Genomic DNA, 19257 nt, shown 5'->3' on the forward strand with positions numbered 1-19257 from the left:
CATTAAAGAAACGTCTTGGTTATCTGAAAAATGAACTAAAAAAATTATAAATAGAACATTCAGGAATCTGTACTTTGGGAGAAACAAAACTTTTTTGCTCCATTTCTTCAAAAAATATTTAAAACTTGTTTACAAAAGTAAATTCCATTGGTGAAACTTCTCAAGATTTCAAAATAAACGGAACGCTGCAGAATGAAATACCATATCTAAGGTGGGAATCAAAAAAGGAGAAATATATAGTTCTTTCTAGTTGTTGATCCGGATCTTCCTGACTTGATAGTATAACATCCTGAAGACAACTTCTTTAGCTTAAAATATTGTCTTTAAAATGCAAATCTCTGTCAATTCAAGGGTCCAAGTAATTTAGACCAAAATGAATCCGGGAGAACATTATGATTTAAAAGCCACTAGTATTTAAGTATTTAATATAAAATATCTCAAGCACATCCGGTAAAGTACTAGGATTAGCCTGAGACATCCCAGGAAAAAAAGGTCATGATAATAAATATTTGTGTCCTTTATGATTTTAGTGAAATTTACTAACATCTTAATATGTAAGTACTACTTTTTACCAAAAGGTGTAATCTTCTTAACTGTGTTCTTGAACCTTTTAAAAGGGAATTTTGACAAAACATGGTGCAAATGACCAATAATTCTAAAAAATATAAAAAATGCCTTTATTTTGTAATAACAATAACCTACCCTGATTATTATTTTTCGACAAAACTCGAATTAATTTTTCAACCAAGTATTTTAGCTTAATGTCTTTCAGCTTAATATACGTGAATATTGACTTTATTTTAAGCCAAGATCCGGATTTATGTAACGATGGTCTATTTTTTATGTAGCCCTGATGATGGCCTACGGTTTAAAGCGGTAAGAAGATATAATACAATAATCGTCTTCTTTATACTTTTTTCCGGTAAAAATAAATATTTCTTTGAAAATAGTACTCCTTCCGTGTATATCTCTCGAAAAAAAGGCCGTTTTGACGAAAAAGTACCTACACACTTTTTTTGCGGAAATCGTTAAAAAAACATTCAAAAAGCTTAACTTAAAATTTGTGACGTCGACACGTACCGGGTTTTTGGAAAAACTCAAAAGTTTTTTGGATTTCATTTATCTCGAGAATAATAGGTTTTTGGAAAAATTTGTTAAAAGGACAAAAAATGCCGGGGACATCATTTTCTACAACTCTATTCATTGAGTTCACTTGCTGCGATAAAAATTACAAAAAATAGATGGCGCCAAAGTACCCAAAATAGCGGTTTTTCGCTTTTTGGGATAGAAAAAAATTATTTATCGCAACATTGTCAATGAAAAAGTTGTTCGTCTCCCCGTTAAACGAGCGATAAACCGTTCCTTAGTTAGGCGTCTCAATTACGCAGTTACTTCTTAATTACGCTGCCATTCTGCTCAATAATTGTAAGAATTATGTATACACTATAATTAACTTTTTTGTTATTTTTTTATTTTTACGAATATACTTGCATGTACATACAGGGTGGCCATTTGAAAACTAAACAGAGCCTATTTTGGGTCCCTCAGAACGTTTGCGAAAAAATCCTCGGACCCGTCAATTTTTGATTTAAGTGGGAACCATTTTTTTGCTAGTTTCGCCCCCCTGAGGGCAAAGTCCTAGCGGGGGTGACAAGGCCCCCCAAAATTTTAAATGGAACGGGGGGTCGAGTGATACCTTATTTTGAAGGTATTTTTATGTGGATTATAACCCTAAAGTTTTAAATCGTTACTATTTGCCTAGTCGATACAGGGGCTAATAAAAGTTACAAAAACATGTCAACATTTTTTATGAAAAAAAAATGCTTGTAAATTTAGCAGTTAAATAAATACAAAAATTTTTGTTCTCCTACATTGTGAACCGTATTTTCTGTTGTTTTTTTTTTTAATACCCGTAGGTATTATTAGGTATTAGGTATGCCAATTCTGGTGACTCTTGGTTATTGTTGAGACTGTTATTCTAGCAACATTTTGAAGTTTAATAGTGGTTGTCAATTACTGCTGTCAGATCATAGTGTGTCAAACAAATAGCTCTTTAAAGTTAGTTAGTTACAACATTGAGTGTAATAATGGTTTATTCACTTGCTGAAAGAGTTGAAATAATTTCTCTTTTCTTTGCGAACAATAAAAATGCTAATAGAACTGCCCAGCTCTTTAACACACTACAACACCCTAATCGACAGGTCCATCGCAAGTACATTTTGGAATTGGTTCAAAAATTTAGAGGTCTGTGGCTAATAAAAAGCGCGAAATGGATAATCCAGTGGTGAATGAAGCTTCAGAAGTAGCTATTTTAGGCCATATTGTGCAAGATCCTACACTGAGCACAAGGAAGTTATCAACCGTGTCTGGTATTAAGAGAAGCAGCATTCAGAAGATATTAAAAAAAAAACAAGTTTTATCCGTACAAAATGCCTCTCGTACAAGAATTAAACGAAGACGATTTTGATAGGCGAGTACAATTTTGTGAAACTACATCTGAACAAGCCGCCAATGATCCACACTTTCTATTTAATGTATGTTTTTCTGACGAATGCTCCTTTTTCCTAAACGGTACTGTGAATCGTCACAACTGTCGCTATTGGGCTGATTCAAATCCCAGAATATTTCGTGAGGTGCATACACAACATCCTGAAAAATTAAATGTTTGGGCTGGCATTTTTGGTAAACATATCGTAGGCTCCTTTTTTTTACCTGGCAATTTAACAGGAGAGATGTACCTGGTGTTATTAGAAAATACAATTCATCTAGCATTAGTGGAGATACTAGAAAATAACAACGAGTACTTGGAAAATCGTCTAGTATTTCAGCAAGATGGGGCGCCACCCCACTATGCTGCACGGTTCGTCAATATTTGGACCAAACGTTTCCAGGACAATGGATTGGAAGAAGAGGAGCTATTGAATGGCCTCCTCGTTCCCTGGACTTAAGCCCGTTAGATTTTTTTTTATGGGGCCATTTAAAAACTAAAATTTATGCTAGTCAGCCAACATCGCTAGACCCTTTGCGACAAAAAATAATTGATGAATGTCGTCAAATCACCCCAGAAATTTTGCAAAATGTACGGGAAAGGTTTGAACAAAACCCGTATTATTGTATGGAAGTCGAATGCCAACATTTTGAACATTTACTTATCACTCGACCCCCCGTTCCATTTAAAATTTTGGGGGCCCTTGTCACCCCCGCTAGGGCTTTGCCCTCAGGGGGGCGAAACTAGCAAAAAAATGGTTCCCCCTTGAATCAAAAATTGACGGGTCCGAGGATTTTTTCGCAAATGTTCTGAGGGACCCAAAATAGGCTCTGTTTCGTTTTCAAGTGGCCACCCTGTATGTATATCACCGACTAGGTTGATTCAATTTTATTAAGTTTTCCAACTTTGTTTATATTATTATTACATTATGCACTTATGTACTTCTATGTATTATTATTGCAAAAGGGTGAGCATAATAATTTCTAAAGTAATAATTACAAACAACTTTAATTATTAAGCATGAATTAATAAGTAATGACAGTTAATTTCACTGTAATTATAACCACATAATAGTGATAAGCGCAACAAGCTGACAGAATAAGGATTAATGTACAAAACATTTTAAACGAAGATTATCATGAAAGAAACATTTTTCATCGAATTCTTTCACAGTTTACCAACAAGGAATATTCTAACAAGATAATTTATAATTTTTTTTTTTTATTATTAATGATATACGACTGCGCATGAATTTTTTTTATATCTCTTTTGACCAATGAAGTTAATATTCATATACTATTTTCTTAAATAATCATATTATATTGTTCATTATTATTATTTATAATTTTTCAATTGAAAATATTTTTTCTTATAACATTTAAAAGAACATTTTAAAATATTTTAAACATGAAAAAACTTGATTTCATCATACAAAGCAAAATGGTCGTAATTGTACACGCTGTAACTAGGGAACGGTTTATCGGCCAAGAAAATTTTTTAAATGAATTTTGTAGGTTTTTTTGAGACAACAACTTTTTCGTTGTCAATGTTGCAATAAATAAATTTTTTCTATGCCAAAAAGCGAAAAAACACTTTTTTGGGTACTTTGGTCCCATCTACTTTTTGTAATGTTCATCAGCAACAAGTGGACTCAATGAGAAGAGTTGTAGAAAATCCATTAGATTTTGGTATAAAATTTGGAGCCTAAATACTACAGACGGCTATTTGGTAAATTTTGATGTTTATCAAGGTAAAAGTCCCAAATCTAATGCGGACTACGATTTATTATTTAGCAAAGCTGCAAGCCCTTTGGTAGTAATGTTAGATGAATTGCCGCCAGAAAAAAACGATTTGCGATATGAACTTTATATGGATAATTTGTTTTCAAACCCAGCGCTTTACTCATATTTGCAATTTCGGGGTTATTCTGCAACTGGAACAATTCGTGAAAACCGAATACCCAAACAATGCTCCCTCACGAATAAAAAAATGTTTGTCAAAATAGACCGTGGATTTTTCGAAACAGCCATGGAGAAATCCGATGGCCATTTGTATGTGAGATGGATGGATAATTCAGTGGTAACTATGATGTCTACTTCGCATGGAGCTCAAGAAATTGAGCAACTTAAAAGGTACTCACAACAACAAGAGAAAAATATACTGGTTACACGACCTAAAGTTATTGCAAAATATAATGCCCACATGGGAGGAACTGATCAGATGGACCAGAACCTTGGCTGCTATCGCCTCGGTATTCGAGGTAAGAAATGGTATTGGCCGTTGCTAACCTGGATTTTCGATGTTCTTCAAAACTCCTGGATACTATACAATCGATATCGAAAACAAAAGGTTTCACAGTTAGAGTGTAAAAGAGATGTGGCGACCGTATACTTGAAAAAATTTTAAGTTTTGCCGAAAGGATCTGGGCGACGAGCTTCTGCATTGGAATCTTCAGATTCGCGAGTTTCGGAAAATATCCGGTTTGATCGTTTTAACCATTTAGTTCAACAAACAACACAAAACAAACGAAGACGATGTGCACTCAAAACATGCAACTCCACAGTAAGAACCATGTATTCAAAATGTGATGTAGCTCTATGTATTTCTTGCTTTGCACCTTATCATTTCCGTTAACTTAAACCTGTTTACTTATTTTATATTACTTAGTATAACGTTCTATAATAAAATTTTAATATTTTCTAATTAAAAAGATTGTTTCAATTTTAGGGAGTGTAAAGTCCTAACGTTGCCATATGGTAACGGCTGATATCTCAAAATGTCAGTAGCTAAAATTAAAAAACCAAATTCTTACAGCTTCCTGAACGTATTTTTAGTAATCTTAAAAGAGCATAAGAAAGTAGCATAAAAAAAATAATTCCGGCGCCAATGGGTTAATTTTAAAGACCTGTTTCAAAATCTAGCGGCTTTTCTTAATTGATATAAATTGAATATCTTTGTAATAAAAATAAAATTATTTATTAGAATTGTTTAAGTTCAAAGTAAGTAAAAAAGGAAGTCATAATCTCTCTTGGGTCTTAATTAACGGGTTTAAGTGTCTAAAAGCATATTTCCCCGACATTTTTTGTCCTTAAAAATTTTTCCAAAAACTTAGCATTCCCGAGATAAATGATATCCAAAAAACTTTTGAGTTTTTTCAAAAACCCGGTACGCATCGAGGTCACAAATTTCAAATTAAGTTTTTTGTATGCTCTTTTAACGATTTTCGCAAAAAAAAGTGTGTAGCTAATTTTTCGTCACAAATTTGACAGATTCACTGTACTCATAAGATGTGTTTTGAGATAAAATTTTTGTAACTCTGTCCTGATGCATTTTTCTGTATCAAAGCTCTTTTATTTGTAGATCAAATTGATCTAGATCTCTTGATCTTTGCTGGTGCCTTCTTTTACCATTTATAATTTTTATTTTTGCTTTTACTATTTTTGTCTGCCGGTAAAGCATCTGTACATCACACTTTTATGTGATGTTTTTTTGGAATGCCATTACTACTACTTCTTAATATTCATCGGGTTTCTGATTCTTTAAAGTCTCAGTGATTTCGGCTCGTAAATAGAAACCAAAATAAAGATATGGTCACTATGTATTTGTTTATTCTAAATATACATTTGCATTATTGGCTAAATGCAAGCCCTTTCTTGCCTATGAATTATGGTATGCACTCACTTCTTAATAACTCGATTAGAAGATCTTATAATTTAACAAAATCTAAATAAGAAGTTCTTATCCAATCCACCGTGCACGCAACTAGATTCAGTTTCTTACAACAGAAATTAATTACAGACACTAAGAGTGTTTTTTGGTGAAATTTTACTCTTTATTAAAACCTCAAATTCCCTAATGTTGTATCGTTCCGCGCCTAATAAATAAATCTGTTGACATTGGAGTTTGGCGGTTGATACCCCAAAAACCCCTAAGGACTTCTGCGCTACAAGTTTACGACTTGACTAGACCTCATTCATCCTGGGTAATTGTATGGAGAACGAGGGCATCGTGCCTGTAAGTAACGGGTAAGTGCCTTTTATTTCCTTAAAAGTTTTTGAATTGTGATCAAGTTTATAGGAAAAAGTAAAAGATAATCTAATATATAATAAAATATCCAGTGTGGTCTTGAATTTTTGAATTGATTTTTTTGAAATCACTTGGGTGTTCAGGATTCTTTTCTACATAATAACTTTTACCTTTAAGGGTCTCTTAAAAAGTTGAAAAATCAAGTTGGGACACCCTGTATATTTTTAATTATTAAAAGGGTTAAAAAATTATTGCAAACTTTTAATGACTGAAACTCCTAGAACGATCACGCAATGATATTTGATCGCGTGCCTAATTTGAAAATAATGTGCAGAGTTCATGGCTTAATAATCCCTTTTATTCATTTATAAATGTTTTTACTAGAAACACTTTTAGAGTTATAGAATTCAACATGGGTAGCAAACCTTTGGATGTTTATTATTTTTCCCCAAGTCCGCCCTCCAGGGCAGCTTTGCTATTAATTAAAGCACTCGACTTGGAGCATAATATTAAAATTATAAATATTATGGCTGGGGACCATATGAAACCGGATTTTTTGAAGGTATATAATTTTTTTTTTAAATTTATTGTGTTTAATAAATTTTATTGTCTTTAAGTTGAATCCCTTACACACAATTCCGGTAATAAACGATAATGGTTGGGTGCTTTATGACAGGTAGAAGTAAAGTTAACTCTATAACTATATAGATTTTGAAGTTCTTTAATTTAAGTACGGTTATAATGAAATATTTGGTTGACCAATATGGAAAGGATGATTCTTTGTTTCCAAAGGATCCTAAAAAAGGCGCTTTAGTTCTACAGCGGTGTTTATTTACCGCAACTTACTTGTTTCCAAAGTTTGTAGAGTATCATGTAAGTATGTTTAAATAATTTATGTATAAAGGGTGAGGGCAATATACATTCCTGGGATAACGAATAACGCTCTGAAGATTTGGACGTTTAGTCGTGCTTGTATATGATTATGATGAGATATTTCAGCACTCTTGAGAGATCTGACAAAATATTCATATATAAGTACATTATGCCTAACCAATTAGCAATATCCAGACACATCCTCCAATGAATGCCCTGTATTAATCCAAACTAGGTCGAAATGTCCATGGAACATGGACATCCTATGAATGATAATATTGTACAAGCCAAGTGGACAGATTATCTTTGTGCAATGAAGATTCATTGGCCTTTCAAAAGATCTTTTGAAGAATATAATTATGTAACCTGACCATGGCTTAGAAAAATGAGAAACCATTGGACTAATGAAAAGCCATTGCACTCATAATTTTATAGATCTATGAAAAATTACCATTGGACGAACACAAATGAAAAGTCTTATATTTTTCTAGATTCATTAGACGTCCATCTTTCATCGAAAACTGTATCTTGATTTTAATGAATACAAAATTCTAAAAACTCTTGGCTTCAAATTGAGAAGTCATTGTCCAACAATAATAAAATACCATTGGAAAGGCATTTTTATACATTTATAAGAATCTAAAATAAATCATCCATATCTTTTTAAAAACATTATTTGCATGAATATAATGTATAGGGTACACTAAACGCAGTAGGATAAAAAAATGTATATACCCATCAGACGTTCGGTTTCTTTTAAAACTTACTTATTTTGATGTTTCGAATAAGCTATGGATCTAGAAAAATGCGATTCCATGGATTCAGAAAAAAACAGCCATTTGAAAAATTAGGACAACTTTTATTATAATTATATAAAATTATAATGATTAATAAAAATATACCTCCATATGCAGGATTACTGAGTTTTGAAATCACACATGACTCCAAGACATATTAGCTTTTATTCATGTCAAAAAATTTTAATTTAAACTTTTTCTGCAATTTTTTATAAAATAACCAAAACTCTTTATTTTTAATCTCTTGTAACTAAACTAAACTCAGTTTACTTTTAATCTTCTCCCGAAGATGCTAACATCGTTAGCGAAACACGTGTCGAGATTAAAAATAAAGAGTTTTGGTTAGTGGTAAAACTGTCTCGTAATTTGAGCATCCAAACCATAGGACTAGCTTTAGATTTGTTATTAATTGTAATGTGATCTGTGTAGGTGTATGTCTAGGTAAAAAGTTTTGTAGCAGATTTTATAAGCGTTCTTTTTGTACTATTTTTTACTTATTTTTAGGCCTGATGATGCTCCGATAGGAGCGAAACACGTGTAGCTTTTTAAGAAACTATATATACATATGTTTAATGAGACCCTGACTTGGAGTTTTTACTTTTGTTTTGTCTTTTTGTGTGGTCTTTTGGAGAAAGAATGGATGATATGTTTCATTTCTAATACGAAAAAAATGTTGATAATTTTTGTTTTTATTTTAGTAATTCTTTTATTATAACTGTATGGAATAAATTGCTATTTATTTCCGGTTTTAAACTTTATAATATAGTGTATTTCTAGAAGTTACTTTAAATCTTTTTGTTATTCTAAATGTTTTTACATTGGAAATCAGGATATTTTGGTATTTAGGTTATCTTGCAAAATATACAAAAAATTAAATATTAAAAAAACCCTTGATTTTAAATTAGTTTTTAATTAGAATAAAAATATTTTAATTAATTTTGAAAGTTTTATCAATTTTTTTTTTTAATCCTGAAGCATTTAGTGACTGTAGTCTCAATAATAATTAATTTTAAATACACAAATTTAGTGTATTCCTTAATACATTTTTAGGAGAAATTTATTTCTATTTATTTAAAATAGTAAACCGTAGCAGTGATAATTCTTAAATGTTTAAATTCCATTTAGATCTGAATCAAGTACTCTCGAACGCAATTGAGCATATTTTAATTAGAAAGTCTATCCCATGACGTCTACAATATTGTAATGTAGAATGTACCAGGGTTTTAACATATTCCTGAGATGTGCTAAATGTTATAAGCGTGTCTTACATTTATCTGGAATCAACAGGAATCTTGCGTTTTTAGGGAATAGTCATTTGTATTAGACTTACTTAATTTTTTTGATTTTTCAAGAATCATGTTAAAAATTTTTAACATACATGATTAAAATTTCTAAACCTAATAATTAATCATAGCATTTTTTTTTTGAGTAAACTTGTTTTAATTACATTTTTGGTCATGTATTAATTCTTTATTATTTTTTCTCCTTTGGGCCTTGTCCTTAATCCTATTGAATACATCTTAACCTAAATAAAGGTCTGATTTTTCCTAAGATCCGATCTAATGTTTGACATATAAGGTTAACACTATTTAGGATAGGAAGTATCATAAGTCAAAGTCAAAAAAAGTTTATTACCAAAAAAAATAGTTATAAATATAATTACATGAGAAAATAAAATTTGACAATTTTTGGTAAAAGGAACTGCTTCGCGATTATATAAAACCGATAGCGCAATTGCGTGAAACAGGCCTTAACAAGAAAATAACATTACAAACCATCATATTGAAACTGAAAAGATTATAAACAAACACACAAAAAAATTCCTAATTAACCTAAAAAAGAACAAAACTAAAACTAAAAAGGGCAGAAACTAAAATGGCAAAGCAATTTGGCTGGCGACAGAAGGCAACAAGAATAGACAAAAGAGAACTACAAAAGAAAGATTAAACAGGCCAGCTTATCTTTGGTCTTAGCTGATTTTGCAGTTTATGTTAAACATACTACTATAATATATAGGTATATAGGCTACTATATAATATATACTATTATAGGCATCTCGTTGGGAGTCGAAAAGAATTTGCTTAACCTTGGTGTAAAATTTATTAAGTGGCAAATCTTTAATATTATTTGGCAAGTTATTCCACATTGTAACTCCGACAACCGAAAATGACTTGTGGAAGTTACTTGTTCTATGTTGAGGTATTCTAAAACTTCCAGCATTACGAGTATTGTGTAAATGCGAGAGAGTAGTAAATAACTTATTTAAATAAGGGGTTTGACCCGACTTTATTATTTTATATATAAAGGCATGTATGTGTAATTTTCTTCTCCTTTCCATATTTAAAATAGAATTTATGTTTAAATAAGGTGTGATATGCTCCCGATAGGCAGCGCCATAAGAAAATCTTACACAGCTATTTTGCAATTTTTGTATGGATCTAGAAAGCTCAGATGTTATAGAATTAGAATACCTATACGATATCACCGTAGTCGAGTAAGGAAAGAATAAGGCTATTGCAGAGATAATATTTGGTTTTACTCTTAAGACATTTTTAAATCTGTACAGATTTCTGAGACACATATAGCCTATGTTTAATTTGTTTTATGTTTAATGTGTGTCTCAAAACAAAGGTTAGAATCTAAAGTCAATCCTAATATTCTGACTTCATTGACAACTGGAATTTTTTCTCCATTAATCTTACTTTCATATAAGTGTCTCAGAATTCCTTAATTACAGCCATATAAAATTATGTTAGATTTAGCAGGGTTAATTTTTAACTTATGCTCATTGGAACATTTAACTATGTTTAGTACATATATCCGATTTAATTTTTTGCTCAGAAATATTAAAATTTAAAAAATTTAATGGCACGTATATCCGAGAATCATCAGCATATTTTTGTAATTTACAATGTTCAATACAGTTATGCATGTCCGCAACATAAATCGAAAATAAAAGAGGTCCCAATATGGAGCTCTGAGGAACACCAATTTCCAAGTCAAGATACTTTGAGTGCTCCAAATAAGTGAAAATATCTTTAGTCCTTCCTCTCCTGTTCAACTTGGATTTTTATAGAGTTCCCTTTTTTCTCATTTTAACTCAAGTAGTGAAATTAACCAGAATATTTTTAGTACTTAATATGTATACTTTTAATAATCTAATAGCTATCGCGTTTTACCTGTATCGATTGTTAATATAATAAAGCTGCCTAATGTACATATATTTTATAGGTCTCATTAAATATTTAGCCGATCGCCCTCATTTTATGAATATTACTCCATGTGGAAGCGATGAGCTTAAGGATAATATCTTATCAAAATAATGATCTTAATTGTAAAAATAAAATGATTTATTTTAGGCACTAACATTTAATTATACAGGTCTTTATAGACTTTATATTTTTACCAGAAATATATTGCTATTTATTTGGAATCGCCCTAGGAGTTCCATTTAAATCTTAATAATAATGTTAAATGTTACAAGTGTTATTACATATCCCCGAGATGTCCTAAATATTCTAAGTGTATATTCTTGTAACCTTCATACCAGGAATCTGTGTTTTTAGGGAATAGTCGTTTGTATTACACTTAATTTAGATTTTTAATTTTAAATCAATAATTTTGGGATTTCCTTCATATTAGATTGAAATAGTGCATATTTCTAACCCTAGTATAATTAACCATAACATTTTTTCTTATTTGAGTAAACCTTTTTTCAATTTAACCTTTTAATGATGATATATTACTTCTCTATGAATTTTTTCCCTCGAGCCTTATTTACAATCCTATTGAATACACCTCGCAGCCTATGTAAAGATCTTAATTTTTGCTAAGATCCGATCTAATGTTTTTCATAAAATCAAGAAAGTATCTTTAGTACTCTCTTTTTGACATTGTCAACTTTTGGTTGGTCTTTTGACCTTCTATTTTATAGAATTCACTTTTAATTTCATTTTAAAAGAAATGTGGTGAAATTAACCAGAATAATTTAATTAGTATTTCTTCCATACCTTAAATAATCAAATAGCTATTGTGTTTTACCTGTATCGATTCTTGCTATAATAAAGTTCTCTAATGTACATATATTTTATAGGTCTCATTAAATATTTAGCCCATCGCCCTCATTTTATGAATATTACTCTATGTGGAGGTCATGAGTTTAAGGACAATGTTTTATCAAAATAACGATCTTAATTGTAAAAAGAAACGCTTTATTGTAGGCACCAACATTATTCAGTGGTGCCACCCCATCAGAGAAGTCCTTAAAGGTTTTGGAAGAAGTCTTACAAAACCTAAACAATTTCCTTGATAACCAAATGTACGTGGCAGGCGAAAATATGACAATTGCCGACTTTGGTACTATAACCATCATAGCAACAATTGAGGTAGTAAGTCCTTACGTCTATCCTAAAAATGTTTAATGTTATTTCATTTAGGCCTGTGGATCTGTTGACATAACCCAGTATCCCAATATATGGCTGTGGTACCAGAGATGCAAAAACACCATGAAACCATTTGGTTATGAGGAAGTTAATCAGGAGGGTGCTAATATATTTGGACAGACATACAAGAAACAACTTGCTGAGCATAGTAAATGAATAAATATTATTGTTAGTTAGTTATCTTATTTAGTTTTCCAAAAATTGTTTGCAAGTGGGTTGTGAAATATTTTTAATTTAGGTTTTTGGTTAAAATATTTGCCACTTTATAGCATTACACGCCGTTTATTCCTGTTTGTCAACCACTTTGTATTATAGGCAATAAAGATGAAATAAACTTTAAAATTTATCTTTAAGCTTCTATAAGGTACATCTGTTTTTAGTTTTGCAATTTATAGGGTATATTTTCCAAGAAATATGGCAGAAGGTAGCCAGGTAGTTACACTAGACATAAATCCTTACCGATAATAAAAGGTAGGTATTTTTGATAAGGAAAGGAAACAAAAAGAGGCTAAAATCATGTCAGAGGAAGTGTTTAAAATGTTTCCGTACCAGGTAGTAATAGTCAGTATTTGGTTTTAGTCGAACAAGTAAAGTTGTAGTGTTCAGAAGGGCTTGTAGATAAATATTTCAGCAGCAGGTAAAAATATAGTTATTTATAGCATTGACATATTCCTTTCAAGAAGTTTTATTTTATTTTTTAAACATTCGTATTGCAGAATGGAACGCCTAGCAATTTTCTTCCTATTAACCATAACTCTAAAACCACTTATGGGAGAAAACATAGAAGTGTCAGTCACGACCACATCTCCACTTAAACTATCAACATTCGACCCGAACTCTTTAGATTCTAATACGAGTACGACAAGGGAAAACCCTTCCTCTGAAAAGAAAAATGATTCTGAGAAACAGTCCATGCAGCAGTACGGACAACCTTGGATCCCAGTTTATCCGGCAATGCCTTATAATGCACCGCCACCATACAATTACCCTTTTTATCCAGGAGTTAATCCAAATGCAGTGGCTGCCAATAATAAGGACGTTCAGGCCACGAATTACTTTGCTGCTGTTTTGCCTGCGGCACAGGTAAGTCTTTAATCAATTAATATTCTTAAAAATGAGGTTTGAGGCGGAAAAGTGTGACAAGATTTTAAAGAGTTATGAGGTGGGGAATGGGAAAAAAAGTTTGAAGTTAAAAATGAAGGTTTAGTATGTTTGGTTTACGTTTAAAAAATTCCAATTGATTGATAAATTGTGTAAGGTTCTGAGTTTTTGCTCTGTCTAATCTGTGAATATTTGTATAAACCAATGGTAAACTTTTTACAAATAAAGCGTCTTATTAGGGGTTCAAAATCGATTGAATCAATGATTTTGACAGGCTCCTGGCTATTTAAACATTATTTATACATAAATTATTAATTAACTAATTATTTAATATTAGTGGTTTAAGATGTGCGACGCCGTTATACGATATTCAGTTATACCTACTATATAGACTCCGTTTCCTCCTATCCTCCCATTGTCCTTCGTCTAAGTTTTTTTACACTCATTGCTTGGGAATTCTGTCTTTCTAGGTTTATTTTGGGCATCCTCGTTTGTTCCGATTCTCATCGTTTGTTTAGAAATTCTGTTGTCATTCATATTTTGTACATGTCCATACCAGAAAAGTTGGTGCATTTCGATGTCAGTTGTAATTCTGTCCTGCAGTCTCATTTGTTCCCGGATATTTTCATTTCTAATTCCCTCGGTTCTTGATATTCGATTTCGCTTGCTTCTACTATTCTTTTCTGTTTTTCCTTATTATCCAAGTTTCTGAGCCGTATAATATATTGTATTTCCTACGCTTCTTTATATTTTTAGTCCAAAGAATTTTTCAGACGAGAAATTGCTTTCCGATCACTCCTGATCCTGAGCCCCTCTTAGACTTTGACTTTATTTTCCTCTTTGTTAGGTATAATTAAAGTCTCTTTGAGAATAATTTGTTGAATTGATAGTTAGTTCGGAATCTTCATAAGTTTTTTTTTTATTGCCTGGTCGTCTGCAAACTGTCGAATAGATACTTAGATCAGTTAGAAGTTAACTTCTGTTCCCGAACATTTTTGTTTCCATTTAAGTAAGGCCTATTTAACATAAAAAGTGTTTACGATACACAGCATTTCTAACGAAGCCCCTTTGTCACGTAAAAGTTTTTAGATAGTATATTTCCCATTTTTATTCTCGAGGTGGAGTTTTTATAAAGATTCTTGATAAAGTTCTAAGGTTCTTTTATAAAGCTTATAAGAGTTTGATTAATGGAAGTGCTTTGCAATACCTCCCATAGCTTATTAGTAGGTATATTGTCATAGGCTTTAGAGGTAAATGGATACATAATGTGTTTCTTCTAAGTTAACTACTACAACCTTTTCTCTATTATCTGCTTTATACAGAATACGTTGGCCGTATATGATCTTCCGGCTCTAAATCCCCATTGTTCTTCTTCTTCTATAAATTCTACTCTATATATCTATTCTTTCTCTCAATATCCTTCCGTACAATCTGCTAATTGTATTTGTAACTGATATCCCCTATAATTATGACAGTCGGCTTTGTTGCCTTTTTTGTAGACAGAAAATATGTTTGTCACTTTCCATTGGCTAGGAACTAATAATTCTGGGTACACTCCCTCTGTTGATGACTTCTTATTTACTCTCGAAGAAGTTCTTTGAAAATTTAAGGGAGGTACACGGCTCTCCATCGACTTTCCATTTCTTAGTTTGTTAATAGCTGTGTTGACCATTTCTACTTCTATTTACACTTGTCCTCTTTTAATAGATTCTGATAGTGCTGTATCCACTGTTCTTGTCATATGTTTTGGAATGATACTTTTTCAGTGCCCATTGATCTAACTCTATTAATGCATCGCCATGCTTCTCTACATCTTCTTTCACCTATGTATCCATCCCTTTCCTGGCATTTTTTATGCCACATCTCAGGTGATTTATTTCCTTTTGTGTTTGTCTTCCGTTGATTTTGTATTTAACCACGTTTTCCGTATTTAATACGTAATGCTTCCTGCGCAGCTTTGTGAATGCTTTGTATTATGCTATTATCTTTTTTTAAAAGACATATTCTCAAAGAAATTCAAGTATTAATCTAGGCGTTTTTAGTATAAGTACATAGTCCTGTCATCTAGAGACAATGAAAATTTGTATTTCAGGTCATTCACGAAACCATTTCCGATTTTACATAAAAATTCATTGGATTTAATTGGCTAGGGTGATGTAAGGGATTGCTACTTAAATAATTTTAAATAAAATTTAAAAACGTGTTTTAAAAATAATCTTTAATAAGAACAAAACTTAGGCAACTTTACTTCTTTTGAATAATTGTATAGGTAAATGAAAGAAAAAGAGATCTACATGATAAAAATACTAGATTTAGAAATATCTGTATGATGGTCCCTAGTAAGGAGGATATAGGGCATGGGTCAAGTGAGTACCTTGCCCCAAAATTTTATAATTTTTGTCGAATTAATTAAAAGAAATAACAGTTTAGGAGTAAAAATGGTTATTACAAATAGACTTTGCCATTATACACAGTTTGAATAAACATAAGTAAACAAAAAATAATACTCTAAAAATCTAGATAATAGTGTTTTAAAATTATTAATATGAGAATTTAGTGAAAGGAAGAGATCTTATTATACTCATTGTGATAAATTATTAATTATCTACTATGTAACCCTTCTTATCACTCTCAAGCATAAGTTACTTATGCTTGTTGGTAAATTGTCTAAAGGATTTGCTGATTTTCCTCTTTTAAAAATGCAAATATCTGCGCAGTAATTTTTGTAATAATTTTTATTCCTCAAAGTCAGTGCTCTTGCATTACCCCAAGCTTAACACTTGCTACCCCAAAACCTTTCACAAAAAACATCCCTAAATGATTTACCTAAACTAAAGTTACTCACATCGCTTTTTTAAATAGGAATTGTTTTGGACTGTTAGTTATCAAAATACATAAAATATTAAGGCATGCGTTGAGATTGTCTCAAAAACAAATTTTTTACCACACCATTCATTACAAGAACTTCTCTTTGTAAACAGAATATTAGATGCCAAATTGCAAATTTTTGCTTCGAAATTAAAAACAATCATACACCTACTACAAACTATATTTATATCCTGTAGCTGTCATACTCAATTTTCCACTACATTCCATGATTTTTTTAAAACTGCTTATATAAGAAGATTTATGATAACATGGGTTGGGAGAAGGTTTTGAATAATAAGGGACTTTTTATTTTTAGATGCTGATCAGCATACTTAGAAATGTATTACTGTATTTTCTAGTAAAACATTTTGTTTTGAAGGCTATAAATTTTATAGAGTTAATAGTGGGGATCAGAAATTTTATTTTGGCAGATGAAGTTTCTTTTCATATTGCTAAGGTAAATCACCCTAAATATTAGAATCAAAAATAAGTTAAGTTCCCAGTGATAAATTAACTTACAGTTTTTTTTTCATATTATTTTTTTTAGGCTGCTTTGCAAGCTGGTATGAAACTGTTTGCTAAATTAGGAATTTATGCCATAGCTGGAGCAGGTTTATTAGCTATTGGAGGAATTTTTACTTATATGTTCTGTTACTTGACCCAATCATGCAACATAGCATTTTATGGTGTTAATATTCAAAAGGTAAACATTTCCGTCACTGTTTTTCTTAGAATATTAAAATATATATTTTCAAATTCTAGGCATTAGATAAAGAAACTGTGAGGTCCCTTATGACACCTGAGAAAATTGCATCGGCAGCAGCACTAGTTCAAGATGCAATTGGGAAATATCAAAGACTTCAAAAAGCTGTAGGACAATAGTTTTTGTTTAAGATGTATTAAATATGTTAATTATAGATGTAAATAAAATTGCCAAATAAAAATATTTTAAGAACTCTTAAAAAGTAAAGAAGTTTATGTTTAAGAAATTAAAGCTATTTAATGTGCATAAAATTGAGTTTTATTACTAGGTTTTGAAAAATGTCTTAACAATAGTGACTAATGGGTAGTAACAAGAAAACCTTCAATCATTTATTGAATTAGAATTTCTTAAAATAAATTAATTTAAAAAGGATTTCTTATAAATTACAATGAAAAAGTAAAATTCATAGGTTTATAGATTCCATGTTTTTTTTAAGCATTAAAAAGTTAATTAATCTATAATAAATGCTACCTTAAAAAAACATATTATTCAAAGTTCACTGTTAAGCTTGTGAGGGTTGCTGCTGGTTTATTTTTAGCTGAATAATTTCTACAATGGCATCCCTAATTTTGCTTTTTTCCAGACCCAAGTACTGAATCTTTTCCATTTGTTCAGTTACAAATTTAGTTTTTCTTTGGAAGTATGATCTTGCTTGTGGGATATCCTGTAATATATTGAATGGTTAATAAAAGATCAGTTAAGTAAATTGGGAAACTTACCTTTTCTACATAATATTTGGTGCCAATATCTATTATTACATTACTAGTATCTACAAGTTTTCCAGGTACATACATCTATTTGTTTATTGAGGAAATACAATGTAAGCATTGATATTTAATAAAATTATTTAAACCATTTAAATATTTTCTAAGATAGATTCATGTAAAGTAACATGTAATTAACAAATAGTACTACTTTTATTTTTGCTTGTGTAAAGAATCGTTTCAGGCAAGTATTTATATAAATAGTTATAGTCTTAGTAATTGGTCATAGTATTGTTCAAAATAAATTATCTTAAAAACTTTGTTTTCTTTTAAGAGTTCAATGTTAAGGTCTATATGGCAGCAAAGTTTAAAGGATACAGATCCTGTGAGGGGAACCATAATTTCCTTCCCTTCTATACTGGAGTCGAAACATTCTAGGGATTCATTAGAGGTCTGAAATTTCTGCTGTGCAATTTTAAGAGATGTTAAAGATTCTTGAAAAAGATCCAGTTCCTGTAAAAATATTTAAAAATTAAGAATATATATGAAGCAGATACCTCTTAGATTTCTTAAAATGTCTGCTAAAGGGATGATTTGTGCCTGCTGCTAACAAAAAATTAGAATACTATTATCATAAAAGTGAAAATATGGGTTTGCTGACTTAAGCTATATATGTAAGCAGAAACTAAGCACATTAAGGGTAAAACTACCTAAATAATCACATATATCACCCCAGATGTCCAAAAATAGAAATATTCAAACCAAAAGGAGTGTAACCATACCATAAAAAGTAAGGTTAAATTAAATGTTACCTGATCCAATTGCTGCTTCAGCGTTCCTAATTGTTGAAGGTTTAACGTAGTTAGATCGATTTGTTTCATATGCGGTTGTTCTGTTGCTGATATTTGAGCCATTCTTGCCGATTATTTAAAAAAATTATTATTTCATAAAATTTAAAAATGTTGACATGAAAAATGACACTCTTGTAAGTGACAGATGACAGTTGGTTTTAACAATTTGACATTTACCCTTTCTTCTCATTACTCAGGGTAGCCAATAGCAGAATGTTCCAGAGTCCTACAGATTTTTTTAAACTACACTGAATTTACAATAAACGTTGACATTTTCCAGGCTATTTCATTTTTACTTTAACAATGTGATTAATATTTAATTTGTGAACAAATAGTTATAAAAA

General features: G+C 30.9%; 4 protein-coding genes across 5 annotated transcripts; 3 read left to right on the forward strand and 1 right to left on the reverse strand.

Annotated features, from left to right (window-relative positions):
* Positions 1-4306: 4306 nt before the first annotated feature.
* LOC126736253 (piggyBac transposable element-derived protein 4-like) lies at positions 4307-5232 on the forward strand. The gene is made up of 2 exons (XM_050440522.1): positions 4307-4748; positions 5216-5232. Exons 1-2 carry the CDS (start codon positions 4307-4309, stop codon positions 5230-5232), a joined length of 459 nt encoding a protein of 152 aa, XP_050296479.1.
* Positions 5233-6151: 919 nt separating this feature from the next.
* On the forward strand, positions 6152-12972 carry LOC126736204 (glutathione S-transferase 1-like). Its single transcript, XM_050440453.1, has 6 exons — positions 6152-6513; positions 6911-7076; positions 7132-7190; positions 7246-7387; positions 12405-12569; positions 12621-12972. The coding sequence occupies exons 1-6, from the start codon at positions 6479-6481 to the stop codon at positions 12780-12782; spliced, it is 729 nt and encodes a 242-aa protein (XP_050296410.1). The 5' UTR covers positions 6152-6478; the 3' UTR covers positions 12783-12972.
* A 152-nt stretch (positions 12973-13124) lies between these two features.
* On the forward strand, positions 13125-17551 carry LOC126736203 (uncharacterized). Of its 2 annotated transcripts, XM_050440451.1 has the most exons (4): positions 13125-13709; positions 16912-17052; positions 17143-17298; positions 17358-17551. In XM_050440451.1, the coding sequence occupies exons 1-4, from the start codon at positions 13344-13346 to the stop codon at positions 17475-17477; spliced, it is 783 nt and encodes a 260-aa protein (XP_050296408.1). In that variant the 5' UTR covers positions 13125-13343; the 3' UTR covers positions 17478-17551. The 2 variants fall into 2 exon arrangements, with proteins under 2 accessions (XP_050296408.1, XP_050296409.1); XM_050440452.1 differs by lacking the exon at positions 16912-17052.
* A 122-nt stretch (positions 17552-17673) lies between these two features.
* On the reverse strand, positions 17674-19058 carry LOC126736206 (prefoldin subunit 5). The gene is made up of 4 exons (XM_050440454.1): positions 18875-19058; positions 18441-18575; positions 18078-18152; positions 17674-18022 (listed from the first exon to the last, which is right to left on the reverse strand). Exons 1-4 carry the CDS (start codon positions 18974-18976, stop codon positions 17861-17863), a joined length of 474 nt encoding a protein of 157 aa, XP_050296411.1. The 5' UTR covers positions 18977-19058; the 3' UTR covers positions 17674-17860.
* Between the last annotated feature and the right edge of the window lie 199 nt (positions 19059-19257).

The sequence above is a fragment of the Anthonomus grandis genome, chromosome 5 (genome assembly GCF_022605725.1).
Source record: "Anthonomus grandis grandis chromosome 5, icAntGran1.3, whole genome shotgun sequence".
NCBI classification, from domain to species: Eukaryota; Metazoa; Arthropoda; class Insecta; order Coleoptera; family Curculionidae; genus Anthonomus; species Anthonomus grandis.